Raw genomic sequence first — 24,925 nt, forward strand, 5'->3', positions numbered from 1 at the left:
GCCAGGCGCGCAGTAGGCGCGAAAAGACCACTGGGCGGACAAGCCCGGGAACCACAGAAAGGCGCTGAACTTCTGTGCTCCAGCGGGTGGGGCGCGTGGGGCCCGGGGGCCGCCCCGGGTCTTGGCCTCGCGCGACCCCTGGACGCTGTCGCAGCAGCGCGCACGCGCAGACCGCGGCCAGGCCTCGGAGCGTGCGCCCACCAGGTGACCCTGGAGCGCAGCTGCGCGTGCGCCAAGGGCCTGGCCGGAGCGCGGCTCTAACTGAGGCGCGGGTAAGCGGCCGGGCGAGTCGTCGAGTCAGCCAGCCAGGCTTCGTGAGAGGTCGGCGCCTGCCTTTTTCAGAGAGCAGTTATTAGTGGGTACCCCGGCCAAGGCCACTTTGATGAGGCACGAAGAACCCTTATGAGAAAGAGCCTGGCCGAGCCTGGGAGGTCCTCGGGTCTGAGGTAACGGTCGGCACCGGCCTGGTGCTCTGGTGGGGTTGGCGCCTTACTCTGAGGGAGATTTCAGACCCCAGCCCCACTCCACAGCCGCCCCCTGAGGCAGCCTTCGCAGCTCCGGGCCCTTTTGGAAGCCCAGTGCACACGACGCCTGGGCTGTGCCCAGCGCAGGGCCTCGTGGTCGGGGCGGCAGGCCTGGCGCACAGGTGGCGGGCGGTGGAGGTGCGAGGGGGAGCCGGGCGGGCAGGGAGGGAAGCCGGGCGGGCGCCGCGAGCTGTGTCCGCATCCCCGTCCACGGGCGAGTGAGCAGCGCCGAGGCGAAGATCCCTGTCCGGGGGCTGTTCTTGCCGCCACACCACACCCAGCACGAATGCTGCCTCTGGCAGAGATCCAGTCTTCTTAGGCCCCCAGCTCCGCTCGCCGCACCCCTTTGAAAAAAGAAAAAAAAAAAAAACACCCACAAAAGTGATCGTTCTGTCCATAACCGTCCTCTAACCCAGGCTTAGCAGTTGCCCTGAAAACAAGTCTTCCATCGCAACATGTCGTGTCACATCATGTCTTCATGATTTGAATGCGTTTCTGGCTTTCAGACGCCTGACTGCATCTGCGTCAGGGCCCTCAGATCTCTCTGTTCAGCTGCTCAGGTCCTTGAATGTTGGCATCTGGGAAAGGTATACTCGGCCGTACATCCTGGACTTTTCTGAACTTTAGTTCCTTCATCTGCAGGTAGTAAATCTACCACAATAGCCAGCAGTCTACCTAGAATCTTTCTTTGGATATCTCGTGGGCACCCTAAAATTGAGCATGTCCAAAAATGGCCTCAACATCTTCCCCTCAAAAACTTACTTTCTGGGCTTCCCTGGTGGCGCAGTGGTTGACAGTCCGCCTGCCGATGCAGGGGACGCGGGTTCGTGCCCCGGTCCGGGAAGATCCCACATGCCGCGGAGCAGCTGGGCCCGTGAGCCATGGCCGCTGACCCTGCGCGTCTGGAGCCTGTGATCCGCAACGGCAGGGGCCACAACAGTGAGAGGCCCGCGTACCGCAAAAAAACAAACAAAAAAAAAACTTACTTTCTAAGGCTCCTTTTTTTGGGAAGTGGCACTTTTACTTTTTCAATTTGTTCAAGCAACTCACCATTATCCTTATCTGTCCTTCTGCCTTACGCCATGAAGTCACCAAATCATGACTAGACATCTTCCAAACCAGTCCACTTCTCTTCATCTCCACTCATCACTATAGACCATGCTGTTATCAGCCTCTGCCTGGAACCACAGGAGTCTCCTGGCTGATCCTCTTGCATTTGTTCTGGTTCTGGGTTATTTCCCACATTACAGTCAGAGAGATTGTTTTGGTTTTTGTCTTGTTTGTTTGTTTAAACTCACAGACATGTGGTCATGTCATCTCTTTATTATGCAGTCCTGTTTCTCTTAGGATGGACTTCGCAGTCCATAACCTGGCCTATAAGGAAGGCCCTCATCCCTTCTCTTATCTGTATTGTCTCCCTGGATGATCTCATCCATTCCAATAACTTCAAATACTATCTAAACACTGATGACTCATTTATATTTCTATCCTGATTTCCATTCCTTGCGTAGTAGGAGACCACCCCCTGGAAACATCCATTAGGATATCTAACAGGCCTCTCACACTTAACCAAAACAGAACAGAAAGAGAATGGCAAATCTTTTTCTCCAGAATCCTTCTCCATCTCAGTAAAGTGTGTGTGCCATTACCTTCTAATAGCAGAGGCCAAAATCAAGAGCCATCCTTGATTCCCACATCTAGTCCATCAGTCTAAAATATACCCCAAATCTAACTAGTCACTAACTACTAAGACCTCAAAGTCCAAATCAGAAGCATCTTTCTGCTGGACTACTACAAATCGTCCTAACTAGTCTCCCTGCTTCTACTCTTGTACTCTTAACTACAGTTCATCTTCTTCTTGGCAGTCAGAGTGCTATTTCTAAAGCATAAATCAAATAATTTCACTTCTTTTTATAAAACCCTTAGCATAAAATCTGAACTCTTTACAATGACCTACAGGCCTTATATGATCTAGCTCCTGCCTATCTCTCAGACTTCATTTCTTTCTACTCTGTCTTCATTCTCTGTGATCCAGTCACACTGACCTTTCTGTCCATTAAACCGGGGGTCCCCAACCCCCAGGCCACGGACCGGTAGTGGTCTGTGGCCTGTTAGGAACCGGGCCGCACAGTAGGAGGTGAGCAGCAGGCCTGTGAGCGAAGCTTCATCTGTATTTACAGCCGCTCCAGATCGCTCACGTTACCGCCTGAGCTCCGCCTCCTGTCAGCATTATGGTGAGTTATATAATTATTTCATTATATATTACAATGTAATAATAATAGAAATAAAGTGCACAATAAATTTAATGTGCTTGAATCACCCTGAAACCATTCTCCCCCACCCCCGTCCGTGGAAAAATTGTCTTCCACGAAACCGGTCCCTGGTGCCAAAAAGGTTTGAGACCGCTGCGTTAAACTACCATCATCACAGGACGTCTGTGCTTGCTGTTTTTTCCTGCTTGGAATGCTTTTCCCCTTGACTTTGTTGTTTCACTTTCCACTGAGGCCTTAATTCAGTTGTGATCTCTTCTGAAAGGCCTTCGCTGGCCACACTAGCTAAAGCAGCCTCCCAGTCACTCTCTACTACAAAACCCTGTTTTACTTTCTTCATAATACTTACAGTACTTCAAATTACATTTATTTATTTATATGTTTATTATTGCTCCCCAAACCTCCTGAAATCTAAGCTCGTAAAGACAAGGAAACATGTCTTTCTTGTTACCCACTCTTCTCAGTACTCAGAACAATGCCTGATACACAGTAGGCTCTCAAATGTGTGCTGACTCACTGCTTATCTTTGTGGTCTTAGTTCGTAGCACTGTCCTTGCCGACTGTGTTCTGAAGTACTGTACTTCTCTCTCTTGAAATTACCACACTCTCTTTCAACTGAGGACTCTTGTATCTGCTATTTCCTGTACCCACATCAGACCCCACACCCACTCTCCATGTGTGTCTCCCCAACTCATACTCATCCTTCAGATATGAGTCACTTACTTAGAGTTCCCTGACCTCCATTCTAAGTTAGGATTCTCTGTCATGTTCCTATATCATCCTATCCTTTTTTTTTTTTTTTTTTTGCCGTACGCGGGCCTCTCACTGTTGTGGCCTCTCCCATTGCAGAGCACAGGCTCCGGACGCGCAAGCTCAGCGGCCATGGCTCACGGGCCCAGCCGCTCCACGGCATGTGGGATCTTCCCAGACCGGGGCAAGAACCCACGTCCCCTGCATCGGCAGGCTCTCAACCACATCAGACTCTCAACCACTGCACCACCAGGGAAGCCCCATCCTATCCTTTTTTGTAGCAGTCATCACACTTAAAATTATTTGTAAGCTCTTTGTAGGCAGTGACCAAGTTCTTATTCTTCTGCACTTTATCTCCAGCACTTAAGTTTCTGGAACATAGGAGGCATGCAGATATTTGTGAACTGAATGAATGAATACTGAGTGAACATAAGATTGAGAGGATCAAATCAGGTAAAAATTAGGAGAGCAGTTAGCATGGAGTGTAAGTTAGCTGAATCTGCCCTGCCTACTTCAATAGATGTTTTTGAATCTTGTGAGATAGGGATAGGAAAGCACTGTATAAACTGAGAGTGCTTTTATAAATATAAGATTTTTTTTCATCAGATCCCTATGGTCTGATGGTCTTTCAAAGTACAAAGCTTTATGTTTCTTAACAATATGCCTGATTCTGTTACTTTAGAGCTATGCTTAGGTGGTAAAATGTAAAGAATTGAGGCTAATATTGAGTCTAGGCTAACTCATAAGGTAACTATATTCTTGACACCCTTAATTCAGCCAGACCATCTTGCTTTAGCAATATGTCTGAGTTTTAGTCTTGCCCTTGATGTGTGACCTTGGTCAAATTAGATGATATCCTCAAGTCACGTTTAATCTTTTTGTAAACCTAGTGAATACAATTCTTATCTCCCCAGTATCTCACCAGAGTTAGATTAAAGTCAGTAAAAGTGTTGCAGGTTTCCTGTGTGAAATTTGCTCTCTTTATATAAAAAGTAATATAGTTTTTTATTAACTCAATTTCTTCAGAATCTGCCATTGTTTCATGCCAAGAACAAAGCTATATTTTAGAAGCTTTCTTTTCATACTTTCCTATATCTGTCTTCTGTCACTAAGACTCTTGAGATATGTACATCAAGGACTCAGAGTTTATAGCTCAAAATTGTAAAAGATGTTCCTTTCTCTCTAGCTAAGGATATTCTCTCCATCATTTGCCCTTCTGAAACTACTGATGCTTTTTCATCATTTTTAATCTTCTTTCTTACATTTACTGCTTCAGGGCAATCACCCAGTGGTGTAACCAAAAAATAAAATGTCCCTCATTGCCTGCAATTTTACATCCAAATGCTTTTAGGGTTCCTGGGATTAGTAGGATTTTTAGAGTGCTGCAGTGAATTCAGTGTGATGTGAATGCTAATAGGTTGATCATCATGTAACAAGCCACAGCTAATGGGCAGGTGGTGAGATGAGATACCATTCTGTTGCTTTTCTAGAATAAGGAGTACAGTCCTGGACCTATTGACCAAAGATAGCTTTGCTATTAACTTTTAGGATGGTTAAAATGGAAGTGGAAGAGCCATTTAGGTGTAAAGAGTAACTTAAGAGGTTGACTTAATCTCCTTTCTGGCCTATTGAGTTGTTCACTAAGGCCTTTTGATTTCATTTCAGGGCATCTTCCTACCCCTCTGTTAGAAGATTTAGTTATTCCTCCCCTCCCAAACAAAACAAAACAAAATCTGACACAGTTCCAATTGCAAATATATTTCTGAATAAATACCAGTGGTGTTTTAAAGATTGTATCTTACCAGAAAGAGTAGGTAGAAATCTAATGAGAAAGAGAATGATATCAATAAGCATGGAAGTATCTTGGGTAGTCTTAGATCAGCCTCTTCTTGTCCTGTATCTTAACACTTGGATTTGTTTTGCTTTTAAAAACGCTATTCTTGGGACTTCCCTGGTGGTGCAGTGGTTAAGAATCTGCCTGCCAATGCAGGGGATACGGGTTCGAGCCCTGGTCTGAGAAGATCCCACATGCTGTGGAACAACTAAGCCGGTGCGCTACAACTACCGAGCCTATGCTCTAGAGCCCGCAAGCCACAACAACTGAAACCACGCACCATAACTACTGAAGCCTGCACGCGTAGAGTCCGTGCTCTGCAACAAGAGAAGCCACTGCATGAGAAGCCCGCGCACTGCAACAAAGAGTAGCCCCCGCTTGCCACAACTAGAGAAAGCCTGCGCGCAGCAACGAAGACGCAATGCAGCCAAAATTAATTTTAAAAAAAGGAATAAAAAATAGTAGCTGCTTATCAATGTGAGAAAATATTGACACATTAAAAAAAGTGCTATTCTTGTGGGATAAGGAGGGTGGGAGGGAGACGCAAGAGGGAGAGGATATGGGGATATACGTATGCATATAGCTGATTCACTTTGTTATACAGCAGAAGCTAACACAACACTGTAAAGCAATTATACTCCAATAAAGATGTTTTTAAAAAAGCCTATTTTTTTAAAATTTAAATTTATTTTTATTTATTTATTTTTGGTTGCATTGGGTCTTCGTTGCTGCGCGTGGGCTTTCTCTAGTTGTGGCGAACGGGGGCTACTTTTTGTTGTGCGTGGATTTCTCATTGCAGTGGCTTCTCTTGTTGCGGAGCCTGGGCTCTAGGCCCGCGGGCTTCAGTAGTCATGGCACATGGGCTCAGTAGTTGTGGCTTGCGGGCTCTAGAGCGCAGGCTCAGTAGTTGTGGTGCATGGGCTTAGTTGCTCCGCGGCATGTGGGATCTTCCAGGAGCAGGGCTTGAACCCGTGTTCCCTGCATTGGCAGGCGGATTCTTAACCACCGCGCCACCAGGGAAGTCTAAAAAGGCTATTCATTATTGAGTAACCTGTGCATGGAGCACTACAATAAGCAATTATACATACATTATTTCATTAATCATCCTAGTCACCCCGCAAGTGAGGAAACTGAGAAGAGTTCCTTTTGAAAATAGAGCTTGAAGACAAACATGTGACTGTAACCCCTGCACCCCAAGATATAACCCTAAGAAGCTTTAATCAGGAAATCTTCCATTTTGGCTTGATGGCTTTGTACCCAAATTGAGTTTGCCTTGAGTCATCCAGAGTTATGAGAGTGACCAGGGTTACAGTTTAATAAAATGACCAGTCGATGTGTTATAATGGAAAATGTATGGGCCAAAGGAGTCAACAATCTCAGGGGTGCTAATCCTGGTTCCATACTGAGTTATGTGACCTATAGGAGTCATTTCCTTCTTTGATGAATTCACTTCCTTTTCGTCCCCTCTAAAATGAAAGGCATTTCCAGCCATAGGCAAGCGTGAATCTCATTAGGAATATAGATTTTCAGAGAGTCTGGATCTACTTCAGCAAAGGCAGACAGACCGACAGACCTCTGAAACTAGCCAGGGACTTTTGAAGGTAGAAGGAGGAGCTGAGCGTCTGTCCTCAAACTCAGTTCTAAAACTTGGGTGTTGGATTCATAGCATCAGTGGGATTTCCCTGTTTTTTTGCCCACACTCATTAGTGGTCAGAGAGCCTGACATGTTAGATTTGCTCAGTAAATGTATTTTTATTAAATGCTTATGAAAGCTCTTTTATTCTTTAACACTGTGGAGGGTTTTCCCGTCAAATATCACCAGATATATTTAGTGACAGTACTTCTGTATGATCTTCTCCTTCAGCTTCAGTAGTCAATATCATTATCCTCATATCACATTCAGCCTTGCTTCAGGTTCTGTGCATTGACCCAGATGTTTCTTTCCGTGAGACAAATTACTAAAACCTTGAAAAATCTTTCCCTTTCTAACATCAGTGCCTATGTGTCATTTAAATCTATTACTGGGGATTTTCAAGGAAAGATTCTTAATTGAGATTTGTCAGATTTTGTACTGCTATTAAAGCTAATCAGTTTTCTTCTCTTGAATTTGCTTTTCTAGTAAAGCATTAAGAAACACTTCAAACTTATCAAAATGGCTAATGTTAATATAATAATCCAGAGTTTACGAAGTGCTTTTTACAGCTTTATCTCATTTAATCCTCACGACAATTCCAGGGGTAGGTGTAATCCCTATTTATAGATGTAGAAACTGAGAAATGAAAAGGCTAAGTGACTTGATCAGGGTCTAATGACTGATAAGACACAGAGCTAAGACTCAAGCCTTGGTCCCCCAATTCCAAATCCTGTGTCTTTCCCACTATACCGTATTGCCTATAACTTCTTTTCTTTTGTCTTAAAGGCATCATGTTTTATGATCACCTAAAATTGGTTGAGAGTCTAACCCTTCATCTGCAAGATCTCATCAACTTAATGATAGTCCCTGGGACAGTGTCACCATGACTGCAGTACTCGTGTTGGAAAATAACCTTGTGAAATCTTTGAACCACTACTACTATGTGGTTGTTTGGGATTGTGCTGTCTAATCTTTGTTTTCAAATAGGGTAATTAGAGTGTAGTGTTTGTTTCTGAAGCAGGCAGCCAGCAATTAACAGGAACAGGCCCCAGCTAGAAGAGAGTTGTTTTTACTTCTTTCAGCCATCCAGCTGTGGCACAGCACATGAAGTTTCCTCTCTGGATCGTCATTTCCAGCAAATGTTCTTCATTTCCTTTGCTCTGATGCCCCCAGTCCTCAGTCTGTGGGGAAAGGTGACTGCATTTTTGAAGAACCCTCTGAATAATTAAGGGCTCAATTTTTGTGACAGCACCCTAAGTTTTACCAAATGGACTCCCCGCTTACTTAGTAAAGTCATCTAGGACCAAAAACACCATCAAATCTGGCGTAGGTTCCTGCCATGCCTAGGACATGGGGAATCTGCAAGCTTTTCTCAGGATATGAACGGTATTTCCTCTCTGGTAACTTTGCAGTTGGCACCAACTATTTCTTTTCACTTTTGACTGTAGTTCTAGTCTAAATAGTCTCGGGCTCTGGCTCCAGCCTCCTGTGATTCTAATCCCAAGCAGCCAAGATCAGACACTGGGATATCTCTTTACTGGCAGCCCCAGACTTAAGCTTTGGAAATTGTGGGAAATTTCATTCTTTGGGCACATAGATCTTCTGATTCTACTATACTAGAGTTCTCCCTTCTGAGTAGACATGGAATCAAGATAATATGAAGGAAAGAATAATGAAAATAGTCCTTTATGTGTGTATAATATTGTAGTACTTACAAAATGATTTTATATTCATTATCTCATTTTTTTCTTCCTAATGACCCCAGGAAAAGTGATTAAGACCATCGAGTCTGGATTTACACTGCCTCAGTTTGAATCCCAATTCCAACATTCATAGCCATGGGAAACTTGATCTCTCAGTGCCTCAATTTCCTAATCTATCAAATTTAGACTACTTATTTCATAGGCTTTTTGTGAGGATTAAGTGAGATATATTTATAAGGCACTTAGAATAGGGTATTACAAAAAGTTGTTGTTGTTGTTAGTTGTTGTATAAATAAGTTGTTATGTATAAATATCAACAAGAAAACCAAGGCCCAGAGAAACTAGGTAGGGACAATGGAGCTGAAATTAAAACACAAATTATTCTTACTTTATGCCTGTTGTATCTACCCCATCTCAGCTGCCTCTGAAGTCAATACCTTGCATTGTATGTAGGTAGATTTGATCCTAGGAACTCTGGACATTTTACTCTCATTGTTTATTATTTAAACTTCCATATGAAGAGACAGAAAGTACAGGGTTTATTATCTATACAAATAAAAAGAGGCTTAGAAAAGTCCTAGTGACTTAGAAAATCACAGTGTGCTTGATTCTTACTTCTGAGTGCATATCAAATGCTCTCTTGGAGTAGAAGAGACATGCTGTACTTCTTTTTCCATTTCTTCCTCTCCTGAGTTTCCAGCAGAGAGGACCTTAAGTGAGCAGAGATTCTGGAATAGGAAAAGTAAAACTAGTAAGTGCTAGGAGAAGAGTGGGCACTCTTATGGCACAGGGCACTCTCATAAGTGGTGAGGAAGAAGAGTAGTCGAGAGGTAGGGAAGATAAGGCATTCCTTGGCAACACTGGAAAACATTAGTGTACATCCTTATTTACTGCATTGGCTGTAGCAGGGAGGTGTGCTAATTCCTAAACTTCGTCTAAAATTAATAGCAGAGGTGTTCCCAATTGTGCCTCTTATTGGTGCATCCTGTTTCATTATGTGATTTGAGCCCTCTTCACCTTGACATAGGTTCCAGGGAAAGTGGGGACAAGGGACAAGAACAGATTCAAGAGATATTTGGGAGGTAGATTTAATCCTAACAAAAACCTTGTTAGTCATCAGATGTTAGTATCATTAGTCTCATGGAAGAGAAGTAATTTGCACAAGGTCATAAGGTAAACAGCAAAACTTCAACTCAGGTCTTTTGACTTCAAGTATAGAGATTGTCCCAGAATATCATGTATCCTCCCCATGCAGGTGGGGAAATGGTCCAGGTAATTAATATCAGAACTGAGCCTGGGACATAGGCAGTGTCACTGAGAATTGGACATTATACTGATGAAGAGATGCTACAGGTTAGGCAGGCTCTCTTTCCTGTACATAAGGAACCATATTTAGCTTTTTAATAATTCTCTAATATTTCTATTTTCTTTAGGTTATTGTTTGGAAGCAATGAGTTTAAAACCTTTCACCTACCCATTTCCGGAGACGAGGTTTCTTCATGCAGGATCCAATGTGTATAAATTCAAAATTAGATATGGCAACAACATCAGGTAATTTTAAAACCAGGAGGGTAGTCTTTGCAAACACAGGTTAGTACCTTCCCACAGGTCATTCCTTCTCTGCCTTCACCCAGTCCAGGAGACTGGCTGAAGCAGCACCTTGTAGGACTCTTTCCCAGGTATTTTGTGTTCTATATATTTATTATTCATATAAGTTTTAAAATTAGCAATGGCATACCTTTGGGGTGGTGGTTCTCAAATTTTTTTATCTCAGGACCCCTTTGCACTCTTAAAATTGAGGATCCCAAAGAGTTTTTGATTAAGAGGGTTATACCTGTCAATATTCATCATATAAAATTGAAACAGAAAAACTAAAATAATTACTTATTAATTTAAAAATAATATAACATTTTATTAAAATAACTATATTTTTGAAAAATTAATGAGAAGATTGACATTGTTTATATTCCCAGGACTTACCCTAGGAATGCAAGGATAGTTCAACATACAAAAATCAATCAACATAATACACCACATTATTAGAAAAAAAGAGAAAAAAAAACACATGATCATCTCAATTGACGCAGAAAAGGCATTTGACCAAATCCAGCACCCTTTCGTGATAAAAATACTCAAACTAGGAATAGAAGGGAACTTCCCCAACATAAAGGCCATATATGAAAAACCCACAGCTAACATCATGCTCAGTGGTGAAAACCTTAAACTTTTTCCTTAAGATCGGGAACAAGATATGGGTGCTCACTTTCATCACTTCTTCTCAACATAGTACTGGAGTTCTACCCAGAGCAATTAGTCAAGAAAAAGAAATAAAATGCATACAAATTGGAAAGGAAGAAGTGAAACTTCTCTGTTTGCAGATGACATGGTCTTTTTTTTTTTCTTCTTTTTTGGCTGTGCTACGTGGCTTTGCAGGATCTTAGTTCCCTGACTAGAGATTGAACCCACGCCCTCAGCAGTGAAAGCACAGAGTCCTAACCACTGGACCGCCAGGGAATTCCCGACATGATCTTATATGTGGAAAAACCTAAAGAATCCACACAAACTAACAGAAAGTTGTTAGACCTTATCAATGAATTCAGCAAAGTTACAGGATACTAAATCAACATCAGCTGACTTATACACACTAGCAACGAACACTCTGCAAAGAAAATTACGAAAACAATTTTGTTTACAATAATATCAAAAAGAAAAAATACTTAGCAATAAATTTAACCAATGAGGTGCAAGACTTGCACACTGAAAACTACAAAAAAAAACATATTTCTGAGTGAAATTAAAGGAGACCTAAATAGAAATGTATCTGTGGGAATTCCCTGAGTGGATAGGACTCAGCACTTTACTGCCAGGGCTGGGTCTAATCCCTGGTCAGGGAACTAAGATCCCACAAGCTGCGCAGCGAGGCCACTTGATTTTGTAACCTGAAGTGTTTCGTTGGTCATTTGGAAAATATTGGTTCACTGGCTTATGCAGATTGTTCAAATGTCAACACATTTCATTATATAATATCAAAAAATCATATTTGCTAATATCACTACCAAACTTGTCAGAAAAATGTCTAAGTATTTGGAAGCTGTCAACCCCACAGTGGTGGATAGAAGTTTTCCAAAATTCAAAATTTTGCTTGAAATCCCAAAATTTATCCTTGACAACAAATACTGTCAGTTGTTTTCCTTAAATTGATAAGCTCACTGTTCATTTTTGAGAAAATGTCTGTCACATTCCCAAGTCTGAATAACAATCATAGTTTATCTGTCAGCTGATCACTCAAGTAAAATATGAAAAAGCAAGTGGTTCAGTTTGCAACTTAAACCGTTGTACAGGTGCTTTTTCTCAAGACAACCATCATCTTCTGGTATGCAGCAGAAATGCTTTATGCATGCTTCCCGTTTTATCACATAATATTAAAAAGACATGTATTCAAGGCTTGAGATTTATAAAATTATTAATTTTTCACTGCTTCCTCTAGGATATTAAATGAAACTGGATTTTTTTTCCTGTGTGATGGTAAAGATGACTACAACTGCTAGTACAGTTTAGTGCAACTGGCTATATTGTGCCAAGGCACCAGCAGTTTTGCCCACCATTGATTGTGCACTACAGATTATAAATGTTAACATAGTGAAAAAGGCAAATAACATCTTAATATTATTATGAAACTAGTTTTGCCCTTGGAGACTCCTTGAAAGGGTCTTGAGGACCCCTAGAGGTCCACAGACTGCACTTGTACAACGGGTCTAACAAATTATTAACTTTCACAGTGGAAATTTCAGGTCTTGGCGGGTTAATGGAGAAGATATTTTGGTACAGCCTTGTACCAATTCTCAGACCACACCACCTAGGTGATCACTTCTTCCCTTGAGCACTGGGTCAGCACACACAATTTTTATTTAGTTATGTTTCCTTAGCTCAATGGAAGTTTCATTTTTGCTCTACTAGAGTCTGTTGTCTCCAGAGCTTTCCTTCTTGGCTTACTTATCTCTTGTCTGTTTACCTTCTAGAGGGGAAGAGGTAGAAAACAAGGAAGTCATCGTCCAGGAGCTAGAGGTAGGGAAAGAAGCAGACAACGTCTGGGAATGTTATTCTTTGAACTGAGGATGAGTCCATATTCAGATTTTAGTTATTTCCTGCAAACTGAGTCACAACCTCCACTTGATTACTTGGCTTCTCCCTGCCACATTTCCTCTGCAAAGAAACTTTACTGCTTTTTCAGGGAAATTAAAGCCTATACTCTTTCTCAATTCTCCTAGTTGAAATGTCAGCACCTTTGAGGCTAAGAGTTATTTTGTTTCCACTAGAGTTCCCAGCCATGGGGAGCTCTCTTTTGTGGCAGCTGGCACAGAGAAAGCTTCCGGAGGACTGCAGCCTTCCACGGCTCTGGGAAACCTCACCATCCCAACCACTGCCCGGTACTTGACGTTCAGGAAACTCAACTGTAAATACACAGACAAGGCTGCTGTGTCTTCATTTTAATTGGAAACATTTGCAATTGCCTTATTCCCACTTCATTTTCATTCCTTTGCTACCCAGCTCCTCTAGCTTTAGATTCTCCCACAAGAAGACAGAGAAGGTGGGCAAATTCGCAGATTGGTGAAAGCATTGGAAAAGAAATTAGAGTTCTGGGGGATGGCCCTGGATTCCAGTCCTGGCTGAACCACTAATTAGCTGTGTGAGCCTTGGCAAATCATTTATCTCTCTGGGTCTTAATCGCCTCATTCATAAAATGAGAGTTTTAAACTAGCGTATTCTCTTCTAACTTCACAACTGAGTGATCTATGACTGTTGTGATTTATGAAGACATATGTTGCCACATTTCAAGGAATTTGAATGTGAAAACTCTGTGAAACCAAAGTCTTAAAGGTACCTGTGGCTCTTCAGCTGTATGTTTTAAGATACATTAGGATCTTTGAGGACTTCAGAGGCATCAGTATAAATAAAAATTATTTTAATATAGGACCATGACAGTTTTCTGCTTATTTTAATTATGAGTAGAGCAGAATTTACTTCATTTTGCCTCACTTAATATGGGCAGAGAAAAGCTCAAGGCAGCATAGTAGAGTGGAGACAGCTTAGACTTCAGGGCCAGTGAAACCTGGATTTGAACTCTAGTTCTGCCTTCACAGTGTGACTCTGGGAAATCTGTCTGCCTTCTCTGAGTCTGTTTCCTTACCTGTCAGTGATATTGATAAATAATACCAGTTTTCAAGGTTGTGGTGAGGATTAGAAATAGATGTATGCAATGCCTGCCACACAGTAGTTCAACTAAGAGTAGCTAGAGAGCACTTATATCCATTTATAATCATATTTAAAGTTTTTGAAATGCTTTTTATATGTTCTTTTTCTTACTCTCATTAGTTCTGAGGCAGATGTTATCATCCTTTTTCACTCATTTCGAAAACATTTATTGACAGGCAGTTTAGTCTGATGGTCAGGAGTGTAAGCTCTGGAGCCCCACTGCCTGGGTTCATATCTTAACTCCATCATTACTACCTGTGTAGCCTTCCATGAGTCATTTTACCTCTTTGTCTTAGTTTCCTCATGGGTAAAATGGGGATAATAGAAGTGTTTATCTTATAGGGTTTTATGAGTATTAAATTCATTAATGTGTATAAAAACAAAAATATTTGCCATAATGATTACTCAATAAATACTAGCTATTAAAATTATAAGCTAGATACTATGCTAATAGAGATCATACAAAGATGAACATGACACAGTTTCCGTTTTCTGTGAGCCCAAATATGAGGAAAATAAGGCTTAGAGAGATGAAATGACAAAACTGAGACTGAGGGCTTCCCTGGTGGCACAGTGGTTGAGAGTTCGCCTGCCGATGCAGGGGACACATGTTCGTGCCCTGGTCCGGGAGGATCCCACATGCCGCGGAGCAGCTGGGCCCATGAGCCGTGGCCGCTGAGCCTGCGCGTCCGGAGCCTGTGCTCCGCAACGGGAGAGGTCACAACAGTGAGAGGCCCGCGTACCGCACAAAAAAAAAACAAACTGAGACTGAAATTCAAATTTTTTTTCCCATAGAAATTTAGTAGTCTTTTCATGATACCAATTGTTTAACTAGTGTATACTAATAAGCATAGGTTAATTAGAGACTAATCAATTCAGATTTAAAGAGAGTAGAAGAAAAGATTTGATTTAAGCAAAAGCAAAATAAGTATATGTAAATAAATACCAGTATTATTCACTAATCCAGTATATGTTTGTTGAGGACCTGTTATGCTTCATCCACTAATGGTAGACACCATAGAAGGGATGCTAAGATAAATCAGGTGTATATTCTACTTCAAGAAGATTTCTCAGTAAGGAAAATAAAAATATGTACATGGAGGGAATTCCCTGGCAGTCCAGTGGCTAGGACTCAGCCCTTTCACTGCCGGGGCCAGGGTTCACTCCCTAATCAGGGAACTAAGGTCCTGCAAGCCATGGGGCATGACAGGAAAAAAAAAAAAAAAACAGTACATGGAATATAGTAAAAGCCCAAGGCTAACTGCTGTGAAATTTGAGACTAATAGTTAATAAAACTCGGGAAATCAGGGAAAACTTTCTGGAGGAGGTGGCTTTTGAACTGTATCATAAAAGGATAGGTTGAATTTGGTCATATACTGATGGGTTGAAAGGGTATTTCAGGCAAGAGCATAGAAATAGAGAAGCAGAAGGCATATTCAGGGAACAGCAAGTAGTTCAACTTTAAAAGCGTATAGAGTATGTGAAGAGCAGTGATAAGGATAAATTGATAGATTGGCTGAGATTAGATTAAAGTCATTTCAAATTTTTTTTTTCAGGATTCTATTCGTGTGGTCTTGGGAAACCTGGATAATCTGCAGCCGTTTGCTACAGAACACTTCATTGTATTTCCCTGTATCCTTTACTGGGTGGAAATGAACTACAGTTCACACTGTATATTCAAATGGAAGCAGCAAACCCATAGGCAGTTTGGACGGTAGGTCAGGGAAACCAGAGGGAGTCTTTTCCCTAAAATAGTACTCAGGGATTCGTACTGGCTTCTTTCCTTACTCCTTAGCACATTTCCCAGATAAAAGCAAATGGGAGAGAGTGTCCCACCTGAAATTCAAACAAGGAGAGATTGTCTTGGTCCCTTATCCATTTGTTTTCACTCTGTATGTGGAGATGAAATGGCTTCATGAAAACCTGTCAACTGGTAAGTAGAATGATAGAAGTGTAGGTGGTGGAGAAGAAAAAAGGGAAGGTTGAACATCCATGGGTTAGCAGTGCAAGCTGAATATGGTGGAACAGTCAGCCAGATTGGGCGCCAGCACTGACAGTGCAGAAGTCAGGAGCATGTGTCCAAACTAGACTGCCTGCTTCAAATCTTGGTGGCTTTGCCACTTAATAGCTCTGTGACCTTAGATAAATTACTCATTCTATGCCACCTTTGTGAAATGGTGAAAAATAATAATAGTACCTATCTCACTGAGTTGTTAAAAAGATTAAATGTATAAATACCGGAAGATGGAAAGTACAGTGTGACTTAGAATAATCACTCAATGAAAGATACTTATTATATAAATAATTCCTCCATTTTAGAGTATTTAATGACTTTCACCTTAGTAGTATCTTAAAGATATCTCCCAATTTTTAATCTCTGGGGGCCACCGCTATTTTTACAAATAGAGGGATAAGGAGACACCTGCCACTTTGATTTGAAAAAAGGCACAAAGGCCTTACCTCAAAAGATCTCCTCAATTCATTTGTCACTGCTGCTGAAAGTTGCACTTTTTTTCTTTCATAATAGGGATCATCCCCTTTTAAGTGACATATAGTTAGAATATAGTACGAATCAAACTATTTTTAGCTTGTAGATGGCAGTAGTTCTAAAATAAGGGAGGAAGAAAGTTTGAGGACACAGTATTTGTAGGAAAAGTGGTACCGGGCGGTAGGGAAAAGGGTACGCACCAAAGTTTTGTCTAGGACCAGTTCTAAAATGTCAATGATAGTCAGAAAGTCTTGATCCATTATGACATTCAAATTTTCTGTTGCAGGAAAACCAATAAACAGCAGTCCTCCTGGGTTGGTAAGTTTGCCTTTTCTGTAAGAAATGAAAATGGCCTTATTGCCTTCTGTTGTCCCAAAAGTCCTGCTCTTGTCTCGTCTTTTACGCCCCTTGGTCGTTGCCCAAGTCCAATCAGAATTGTATACGTGAGACATTCTTTTTCCCCTTGGCTAGATTTCTGAGACTATGTCTATCCTTACTTGCAAAGCTGGTGCTAAAAGTTGCCTTTGGCAATTTAAAGATGGGGAGTTCTCTTCACTGTGCCCTCATGTGAGCAACTCTGGAAAAGGAAGAGTCACAGGAAATGTGGTTCCTCTCTATAGGTCCCGGCAGAGAGGAAGGCAGCAGGAGCCATGATGAGGAAACGAAAACACGCAGAAGTGCCCAGCTCCCCAGCCAGGCCAGGGCTGGACAGGTCAGTGGTTTTGAGAGAGGAGCTAAATCCTGCATCCTAGTTAGGCTTTGCCAGCTGTTGCTGCTGGTTGATCTTGTCCTTGGGCGTGTCACTCTGTGTCTCAGGGCTTCATTCATACCTGCCTATTCTAGTGGGTGGACTAAGAGAAGGAAGCAAGTTGATGTTTGCAGTGTAAGTAGAACACGGTCCCTTCCTCAGCAAAGTAGAATTCTTTTGTTCATCAAGATGAAGACTGAGGGAATTTCCTAGCAGTCCAGTGATTAAGACTGCATTTCCACTGCAGGGGGCACGGGTTCGATCCCTGGTTGGGGAACTAAGATCCCACAAGCCGCATGGCACTGCCAGAAAAAAAAGATGAAGACTGAGAGGAAATGTAAACATATCTGTACAATTGAATCCAACAAATATTCAGTGAGTACTTACTATGGTCGTACTATAGGAAAACACAGAAGGCACAAGATATGAAGTCCCAAAATATTATCCAAGGACATAGAGAAACCCTCTTTAGAGGGTTTCTCAAAAGAGTGAGAGTGAATAAAATATAATCTTATTTTACCCAGTTAGCAGTAAGCTTTTGGAGCTCTACCTTAAGAGGTAGTACAGGCGGCAACATAAATGTCTGCAACAGGATATGCATCAATTACTGGGTGAGGTGCTGCGAATTAGGGGGAGTGTTGAGCACAACCCTTAACATGTTGAAGTTGCTGTTGTAGAGGCTTATTTTCTTCTTTTGATTCTCTGTCAGGGACAGAATGAGTCAGTAAGACAATTCAGTTGTTCATGTTAGCACCCAGAGAGAGATGCTGGAATAATCCAAGGTGTGGTTTGCTCCCAGCCCAAAGTGCTTTCAGCCCAGGTTCACAGAAAGCAGCTGTTCTTTTCCTGGTACTGTGTGGGCCCCAAGACATACAGAAGCAGTGAGGGTAGACCATGAAGGAGCTGACCCCTACACCCTCCAAATGCACACATCGGTGAAGAGTTAGGAAATTCCTTTCCCAGCCAGGTGGGATGTGAGGGTACTTGGAGGTATGAAGCTTTGGTCAGTTCCATTTGACTGAATTATCCATGGAGATGCGGCCTCACATCTTCCCTTTCTCTGTGTTTTGATGCACAACCAAGTATTTCAAAATCTGATACCTGCTGTCAATCACATTTTCCCTTTCTCAACCCCTAGATCCCAAAATGTCTCAAATTGTGATTCTACTGTGAATTAAAGCAGCACCCAAAGAGAGTTTGGCCACACGATTTATTCTGCAGGCCAGGAGTGGCATAAAAATAGCCAACCTGCTGAAATATTCATTTGGGCCACATTTGCTTGAATGTGGTGATGTTGCTGCTGCCAGTAACACTTCCTGGGCTTTTTTCTCCCACCTCAGGCCCAAGAAGGGGACTTCCAGCCAAGGGCTCAGCAAAAAGAAGGCCCCTATGGAAACCAGGAGGGTAAGCACCAAAATGGAGACTTCGAGACTCGTAGCTATTTCTGCTCAATTACAAGTCAGGATTCCTGTTACCAGCACATCTTGATCCTTAGTACAGGCTGAATTCACTGGACTCATTCTCACCTTTCACCATCTGCAGAACAACTTTCAACCATTCCACCCTCACCACAACCTGTCCTAAATGTAGCTGCATAATACATACAGTGATAAATCCTTTTGTTAAAAGGTCTTCTCTTAGCTTAAAAAGCTGCTTGCTTATACTCTGCAGTTGAAAAAGAAAATAGATCTGTTGAATTGAGGTAGGATCCAGTTTAGAATTTTCTTTAGAAAACTTTTTGCTCTCATCTGCACTAGACTCTGAGTCTGGGTACATCTAGTTTTTTTATTTTGTTTTTTTTTTTGAAATTTTGAATTTTATTTTATTTATTTTTTATACAGCAGGTTCTTATTAGTTATCTATTTTGTACATATTAGTGTATATATGCCAATCCCAATCTCCCAGTTCATCCCACCAACCCCCCACCACCACTTTCCCCCCTTGGTGTCCATACATTTGTTCTCTACATCTGTGTCTCTATTTCTGCCCAGCAAACCAGTTCATCTGTATGGGAACATCTAGTTTTTACAGATAAAATAGGTATATATCAGCACAGGATACTGGTAAGAGAAAACTTCATTTAGAGCAGTGATGGTCTGGCCCTAATAATATTTCATTTCATTTTGTGAGGTCTGCTCTCCATTTAGATATTCATACATCTGCTACTCCTCCATTTCAGGACTCCTTTTCCATAGTAGTCTCTAAAATAGTGCCCTTTTTCTTGAAATAGCTGTTATTTGTGACTTTTCTTACTTCTCTGCCGTCGCTCCAAAGCAGCTCGAACCTTAGGTATCCAAACATTCCCTCCCTCACCTTCCCAGGATCTATAACATGATCAGTTATCGAACAAACGTTTACATATGCATTCATTCCACAAACATTTATTGAGTGACTCCTATGTGCCAAGTACTAAAGCTATCACATACACTCTTCCCGAAAAATACCAAAAGTGTAAAGCTGGGTAGACATTACTGATAAACGTGCTACGTACAGGAATAAAGGAAGCACAGGGTACAAAGGGACCACAAAGGAGAACCTCATTCAGACCAAGTGGTGTGAAAGAGAGTTCCCAGAGTAGCTCAGAGTAGCTCAGAGAACTAAGGCTAAGAGGAAAGAGTACAGTGCTTTTGGTGACTGGAAGCCAGTGTACCCGGCGCTTAGAGTACAGTGCTGAGAACCGTCACTGGAGAGGTCAGCATGGGGTGGATCCTAAAAGGCTTTAAAGCCACCTTCAAGATCACAGAAATTCCCTAAAACATTTTAAACTAGAAAAGTGGAGTGATTTTCATTTCTAAACAATTCTGTCTCCTGTTAGCAAGGCATTGTGTTAGGTGCTGGGATGCACCCAAACATATAAAACCTAGTTTTTTTCCAGGAGCTTAGCATTTAGTTGGAGTAGAGTGAACCCTTAAAGATGAAGACCTCTGCCTCTGTGGCGGGGGCAGGGTACAGAGCCCTGTTGTGCCCATGGCCAGCTGGCCCATGGAGTGATTTAAAGCAGATGGTTTCCCTCTTCTATACCCTCATCCTTTAGAGAGGGAAGAAGAAGAAATTAGAAAGTACAAGAAGAGTACACGAAGCTCTGGAGAACAAAGACACTTTATACAACCAAGATAATTACTATTAAAGGAACATTTCCCTCACTCTCTACCCTTTGTACCGTCCTATTCTTAGTTTGACGCATCATCTCCCTTAAGAACCCACAGTTTCTTACTCAACATAATTACCTTTTCAACCTGATACTGGGTTTAGAAAAAACTCTGAGAAAAAAAAAAAAGGAGCATGTTTATTGATTTTGACTCACAGCCCAAGCAGTCTCCATTGTAGACCCTGTTCCCAGAGAGCAGACTTCTCCTAAATTAAAGTGATCACAGGGACTCTTAGTGTAAGTCACTTGAGCTGGAAGAATTGAATTTACTCCTATGGTCCAATGCCTGATATCTTCTCTTCCCTTTGGGGGAAGTTAAGGTGTAGAAACGCAGTCAGTGTGGATGGTGCACATCTGTACACATAGGGAGCCTGTGCAGGGAAAGCATAGAAGAACACAACATATACCTGAATAAGGTCTCTGTTTCATAAGAGGTGTTTTGAGGAGAATGGGACGGAAGGACAGACTCATTCCCTTTGTTACTTTAGCTCCCAGATGTAGAGATCCAGACTCTAAAAAGATAAAAAAAATGGGAGAGAGCAGATGAATGGACCAGAAGTGAAACAGACTGCCGTGCACGTAGCTTTTTTTTCAAGCCTCTGCTTGAACTGCACTTCTAAGCAGATCTGACCCTGAACATACAGCGGACAACCTTGCATCAGGTTTTCAGGGTATTATGTGTTGTTGGATGTCCTAGATGGTACCCTCAGTCTTAATTCAGGCTATAATGGTTTTCCTCTCTTAACAACATTTGCCTGAGGAAACCTCTGTCAAGATTTCAGGAGAGCACAAAGGCTGCCTTATGAGGGAAACTTCCCCTGGTTCAGAGGTAGAGGCTATACCTCTGCCCAGGGCCTTCGCCCTTCTGGTCCCCACTACCAACCTTAGTAGATGATGCTTCCATTAGGGCCAATGCAGCGGTATTTAAACCCCAAACCATAGTTTCCATACCTCACCATAGTAAGTTTGTGAGAATCATTCCCTCAAGCTAGAAATCAGACCTGGGCCCTCTAAATTTCATCTCCGCCCTGTCTGGAAGAGATAAGAGATAGTCTCCTTCCTCCCGAGAGTTACCTTTCACTTTTATAGGAGGTATGATTTAGGTGGCTGCCTATGTGGTCTGGGATTTGAGGGGTTTGTGGAATAGCTTAACAGAAATGTCAGCTTATGCTTAGGATGGGGGATCTGTCCTAACTTTCCTGGGATTGCTGTGCCTCTGCCTCCTAGATACACCCTTGCTATAGAATTCTTCACCAGCAGGACTTCCCTGGCCGTCTAGTGGTTGAGAACCTGTGCTTCCACTTCAGCGGGCATGGGTTCAATCCCTTGTTGGGGAACTAAGATCCCGCATGCCGCGTGGCATGGCAAAAGCAAAAAGAGAGAGAGAGAATTCTTCACCAGCAAAATGGCTCAAGGAACTCCCCAGCACTGCTGGGCAGTCAAGCCCTCAGGTTGTGCCTGGGTGAGGGAAGTGGCCAGCTGGCAGAGATTCTCAAAGGAAATATATCAACCATGTTTCTGGCTACCAGGGTGTCTCCTAGAATATTATAAGCTTGGAACCAGGTTGTAGGATGTCCCCTTCAAAGTACAAAGGAAGGTCTATAGAGCAGTAGACAGAAATAATAAGATTGCTTACGCCACAGTCACGTTTCTGCTGCCCTGGCTCTAGCCACGTTGATCATATTTACATGTTAATGGCAATGTGCCCTTGTACATCATGTCCCTTTCTGGAATGCCCTGCTCTCTCTGACCCCTTGATGCCATCCACCAAGGCCCCATTTAAATAACACTTTCCCTGTGAATTCTTCCTTGACTAACCACTACCCACTCTATTCACGTCCTCCTCAGTAACCACGGCACTCTGTATAGACTGATGGAGTAGTCTTATCACACTGACTTACAATATTTAGTTTATACGTCAGTTTTACCACATAGATTATACTTTTCTCCAAGGTAAAGTAAAGGTCCTCCTGATTTCTGAAACCTCAATATTCTGTCCTTGGCAATAGTTGGCACTCAGAAACATGGAATGATAAGGTATACCCAGCTTGGTTTGTTCATGGCTCTTAAATACTATGATTTTAGAGAGACAGTGTTTGGGAAGCTGATATGAGAAAAGGACAGTCCTATAGAAGGAAAAACAGAACCTGCCTGGGCAGTCAGAAGGCAGGCCCCAGCACTGATGTGATATCACCTTACCAGCAAATAGCATTCAGACCACTAAGCTGTAAAGGAGTAACGTTTAAGACTTTTCTTGGTCTTTTTATCAGAACAGAGAAAGAAAAACCCAGCAGGAATGGCAGGAGACCCCAGCACTTGATATCACTGATGTTCAGGACCAGGGTAGGTTCTGGGAAATTCATACGTATTCTCCTCTAATAATCATGCCGTCCTCTTTAGTCGTCTGATGAGCAGAGCAGCACAGAGCTCTGAGTCTGGACACGCTCAGTGGGTGATGTACCTCACTCCCGTGGAGGTGCTTGTTGGCTATCCTCCAGCCTGGGGGCAGCCTCTTGAGTCATAAAAGCCCCCGCAGTTCCCAGAAGGAGTGAAGGAGGCAACGTATGTCCTTCTTGTGCTTCTGGTAGCGAAACTGATGCTCCCAGTTTCAGAACATTTCCATATTGTGTGATAAGTTTTACAGAAATGTTGGGAGGGATATGTTTCACGTTTCTATCCTGGAGAACAATCTCTGGGAAGCTGTCTCTCCTCCTCTTCCCTTTGGGGCACTAGTGTTAATATTGAAGGTGCAGGTGGATGCTTGGCAAGGGCTGGGAATGCATGTTGAGGTATCGCCCTTTCAACTTGCTGATCTTTCACTCAGCGTGAGGATTCGATATGGATACAGTTATCACAGGTGCAGTCCTGTGAGCAGGTGAGTTCTTCAGTAAGTTGTCATTCCATGTGCAGACACACCAGCCACGGTAGGTGTCTAGGATTTGAGCAGTGTAAAAATCTCAGGGGCAGGGCTTCCCTGGTGGCGCAGTGGTTAAGAATCCGCCTGCCAATGCAGGGGACACGGGTTCAAGCCCTGGTCCGGGAAGATCCCACATGCCACGGAGCACCTAAGCCCGTGCGCCACAACTACTAAGCCTGTGCTCTAGGGCCCGCGAGCCACAGCTACTGAAGCCCACGCACCTAGAGCCCGTGCTCCACAACAAGAGAAGCCTGCACACCGCAACTGGAGAAAAGCCCACACAGCAACGAAGACCCAACGCAGCCAAAAATAAAATAAATTTATTTTTTTAAAAAAATCTCAGGGTCCTGACTTTGAAAATACTCCAAGGTCAGAATAGCACCTTACTGAGCTCAGATGAAATTGGGAAGGTCAGAACAAGCAATTCACCTGGCTTTGAATAATCTTGGTTTGAGGCTGCCCTGGGCTCAGGCTCTGTGTCCTGCCTTCTGCTCACATAAAAGTAGCCTGAGGACTGACACCTTTTCCCTGCCTGAGTGTTTTCCTTGCAGATTCTAAGTGGGGAGACGGCCGAGCAGGGAAGATTATCCCACCATTGCAGCAAAACAATCCACCTCCTCCTGAAGGACGCACGGAGCTGGGAACCAGTGGCTTCTTTGGGTTTCTAAGGTAGGATAGACCTCTCCTGCCGTCGAACTGAGACCCAGGGCAGTCTAGCTCCAGAGCCTGCCCCACTGAGTCTCTCAGGGAAATTAGAATACAAAAGAAAGATTACCTGCATAATCTCTATTTTGTACGGGATAAATGATGGAAATGAAGTGAGCATTAGGGCCCTAACTGAATTTAACAGAGACTGTGTCTTGTTCATTTGTACACAAGCTACCCCACCCCGATGTGCCCAGCATTGGACCTGATTCCACAAATGCTGCTTGGACAGAAACTATTCTGATCGTGCTTGGGTTATTCAGATGATTTCGTTACCAAAATTTTTCCATTCTCCCCTCTGAATCTAGGCTGTCTTCAGAGTCCTTTTTGCAGAGTACAGTTAGCAAATCGCTTTCTCTATCTAGAGCTCAGCCATACCATTGCAATTGTTCTTCTTTATTTCCACCTCCCGAGTATACTCTAACTTGGGTACCTTTTCAAATGCTGTTTCAGACTTGAATTTCCATTCAGTGGTCTCAGAGCAAAAATGCCCTAGCTAATAATGGAGCCCTAATGGGACCTGGGAGAAGGGAAGTGGACCTCTAGAGTCTCAACCTGCTCTGCTCTTCTTCCTGCAGCTCTCTCTTCCCGTTTCGGTATTTCTTCAGAAGGAGCAGCCAGTGCGCCTCCTAAATGCAGCGGTGGGAAGAGCGTTTCTCTTGCAGCGACTCTTCCCGCTCCACTCCCTGCTTATGACGTTCCAGTCTTGGGGAATGAGAGCCCCAAACTCCCTGAGTCCTCTTGTGGGTTTGTCCTTTACAATGGATTGTCCTTCCCCAATTTAAAACACTAAGAATGTAACTTTCTAAAATGCTCTAGTCTGAGAACTTTACTGCCCTATGAGCCAGTTAGGTCTTCCATCTGCAGCACTTAGATTTCTAATGAAAATAAATTATTTATGAAGAGTTATTGACTGAATTTTAGTGGAGTAGAGAGAGAGAGCACGAGAGAG

General features: G+C 42.8%; 1 protein-coding gene across 1 annotated transcript; it reads left to right on the forward strand.

Moving 5' to 3' along the window:
• MAJIN (membrane anchored junction protein) lies at positions 1–24,906 on the forward strand. The gene is made up of 11 exons (XM_079929820.1): positions 1–446; positions 10,148–10,265; positions 12,734–12,779; positions 15,524–15,599; positions 15,775–15,900; positions 16,742–16,773; positions 17,076–17,167; positions 18,544–18,607; positions 22,622–22,694; positions 23,820–23,937; positions 24,552–24,906. Exons 2-11 carry the CDS (start codon positions 10,165–10,167, stop codon positions 24,604–24,606), a joined length of 783 nt encoding a protein of 260 aa, XP_079785946.1. The 5' UTR covers positions 1–446; positions 10,148–10,164; the 3' UTR covers positions 24,607–24,906.
• The last annotated feature ends 19 nt before the right edge of the window (positions 24,907–24,925 follow it).

This window comes from Stenella coeruleoalba, assembly GCF_951394435.1.
Source record: "Stenella coeruleoalba genome assembly, chromosome: 8".
NCBI classification, from domain to species: Eukaryota; Metazoa; Chordata; class Mammalia; order Artiodactyla; family Delphinidae; genus Stenella; species Stenella coeruleoalba.

What these genes read in the sequence shown, in the direction of transcription:
- MAJIN (XM_079929820.1), top strand. Translation starts at nt 10,165, where the DNA reads ATGAGTTTAAAACCTTTCACCTACCCATTTCCGGAGACGAGGTTTCTT. An exon ending in GCCAGGCCAGGGCTGGACAG is followed by an intron (nt 17,168 to 18,543) that starts GTCAGTGGTTTT and finishes CTCCCACCTCAG; the next exon opens with GCCCAAGAAGGGGACTTCCA. An exon ending in CCCCTATGGAAACCAGGAGG is followed by an intron (nt 18,608 to 22,621) that starts GTAAGCACCAAA and finishes TCTTTTTATCAG; the next exon opens with AACAGAGAAAGAAAAACCCA.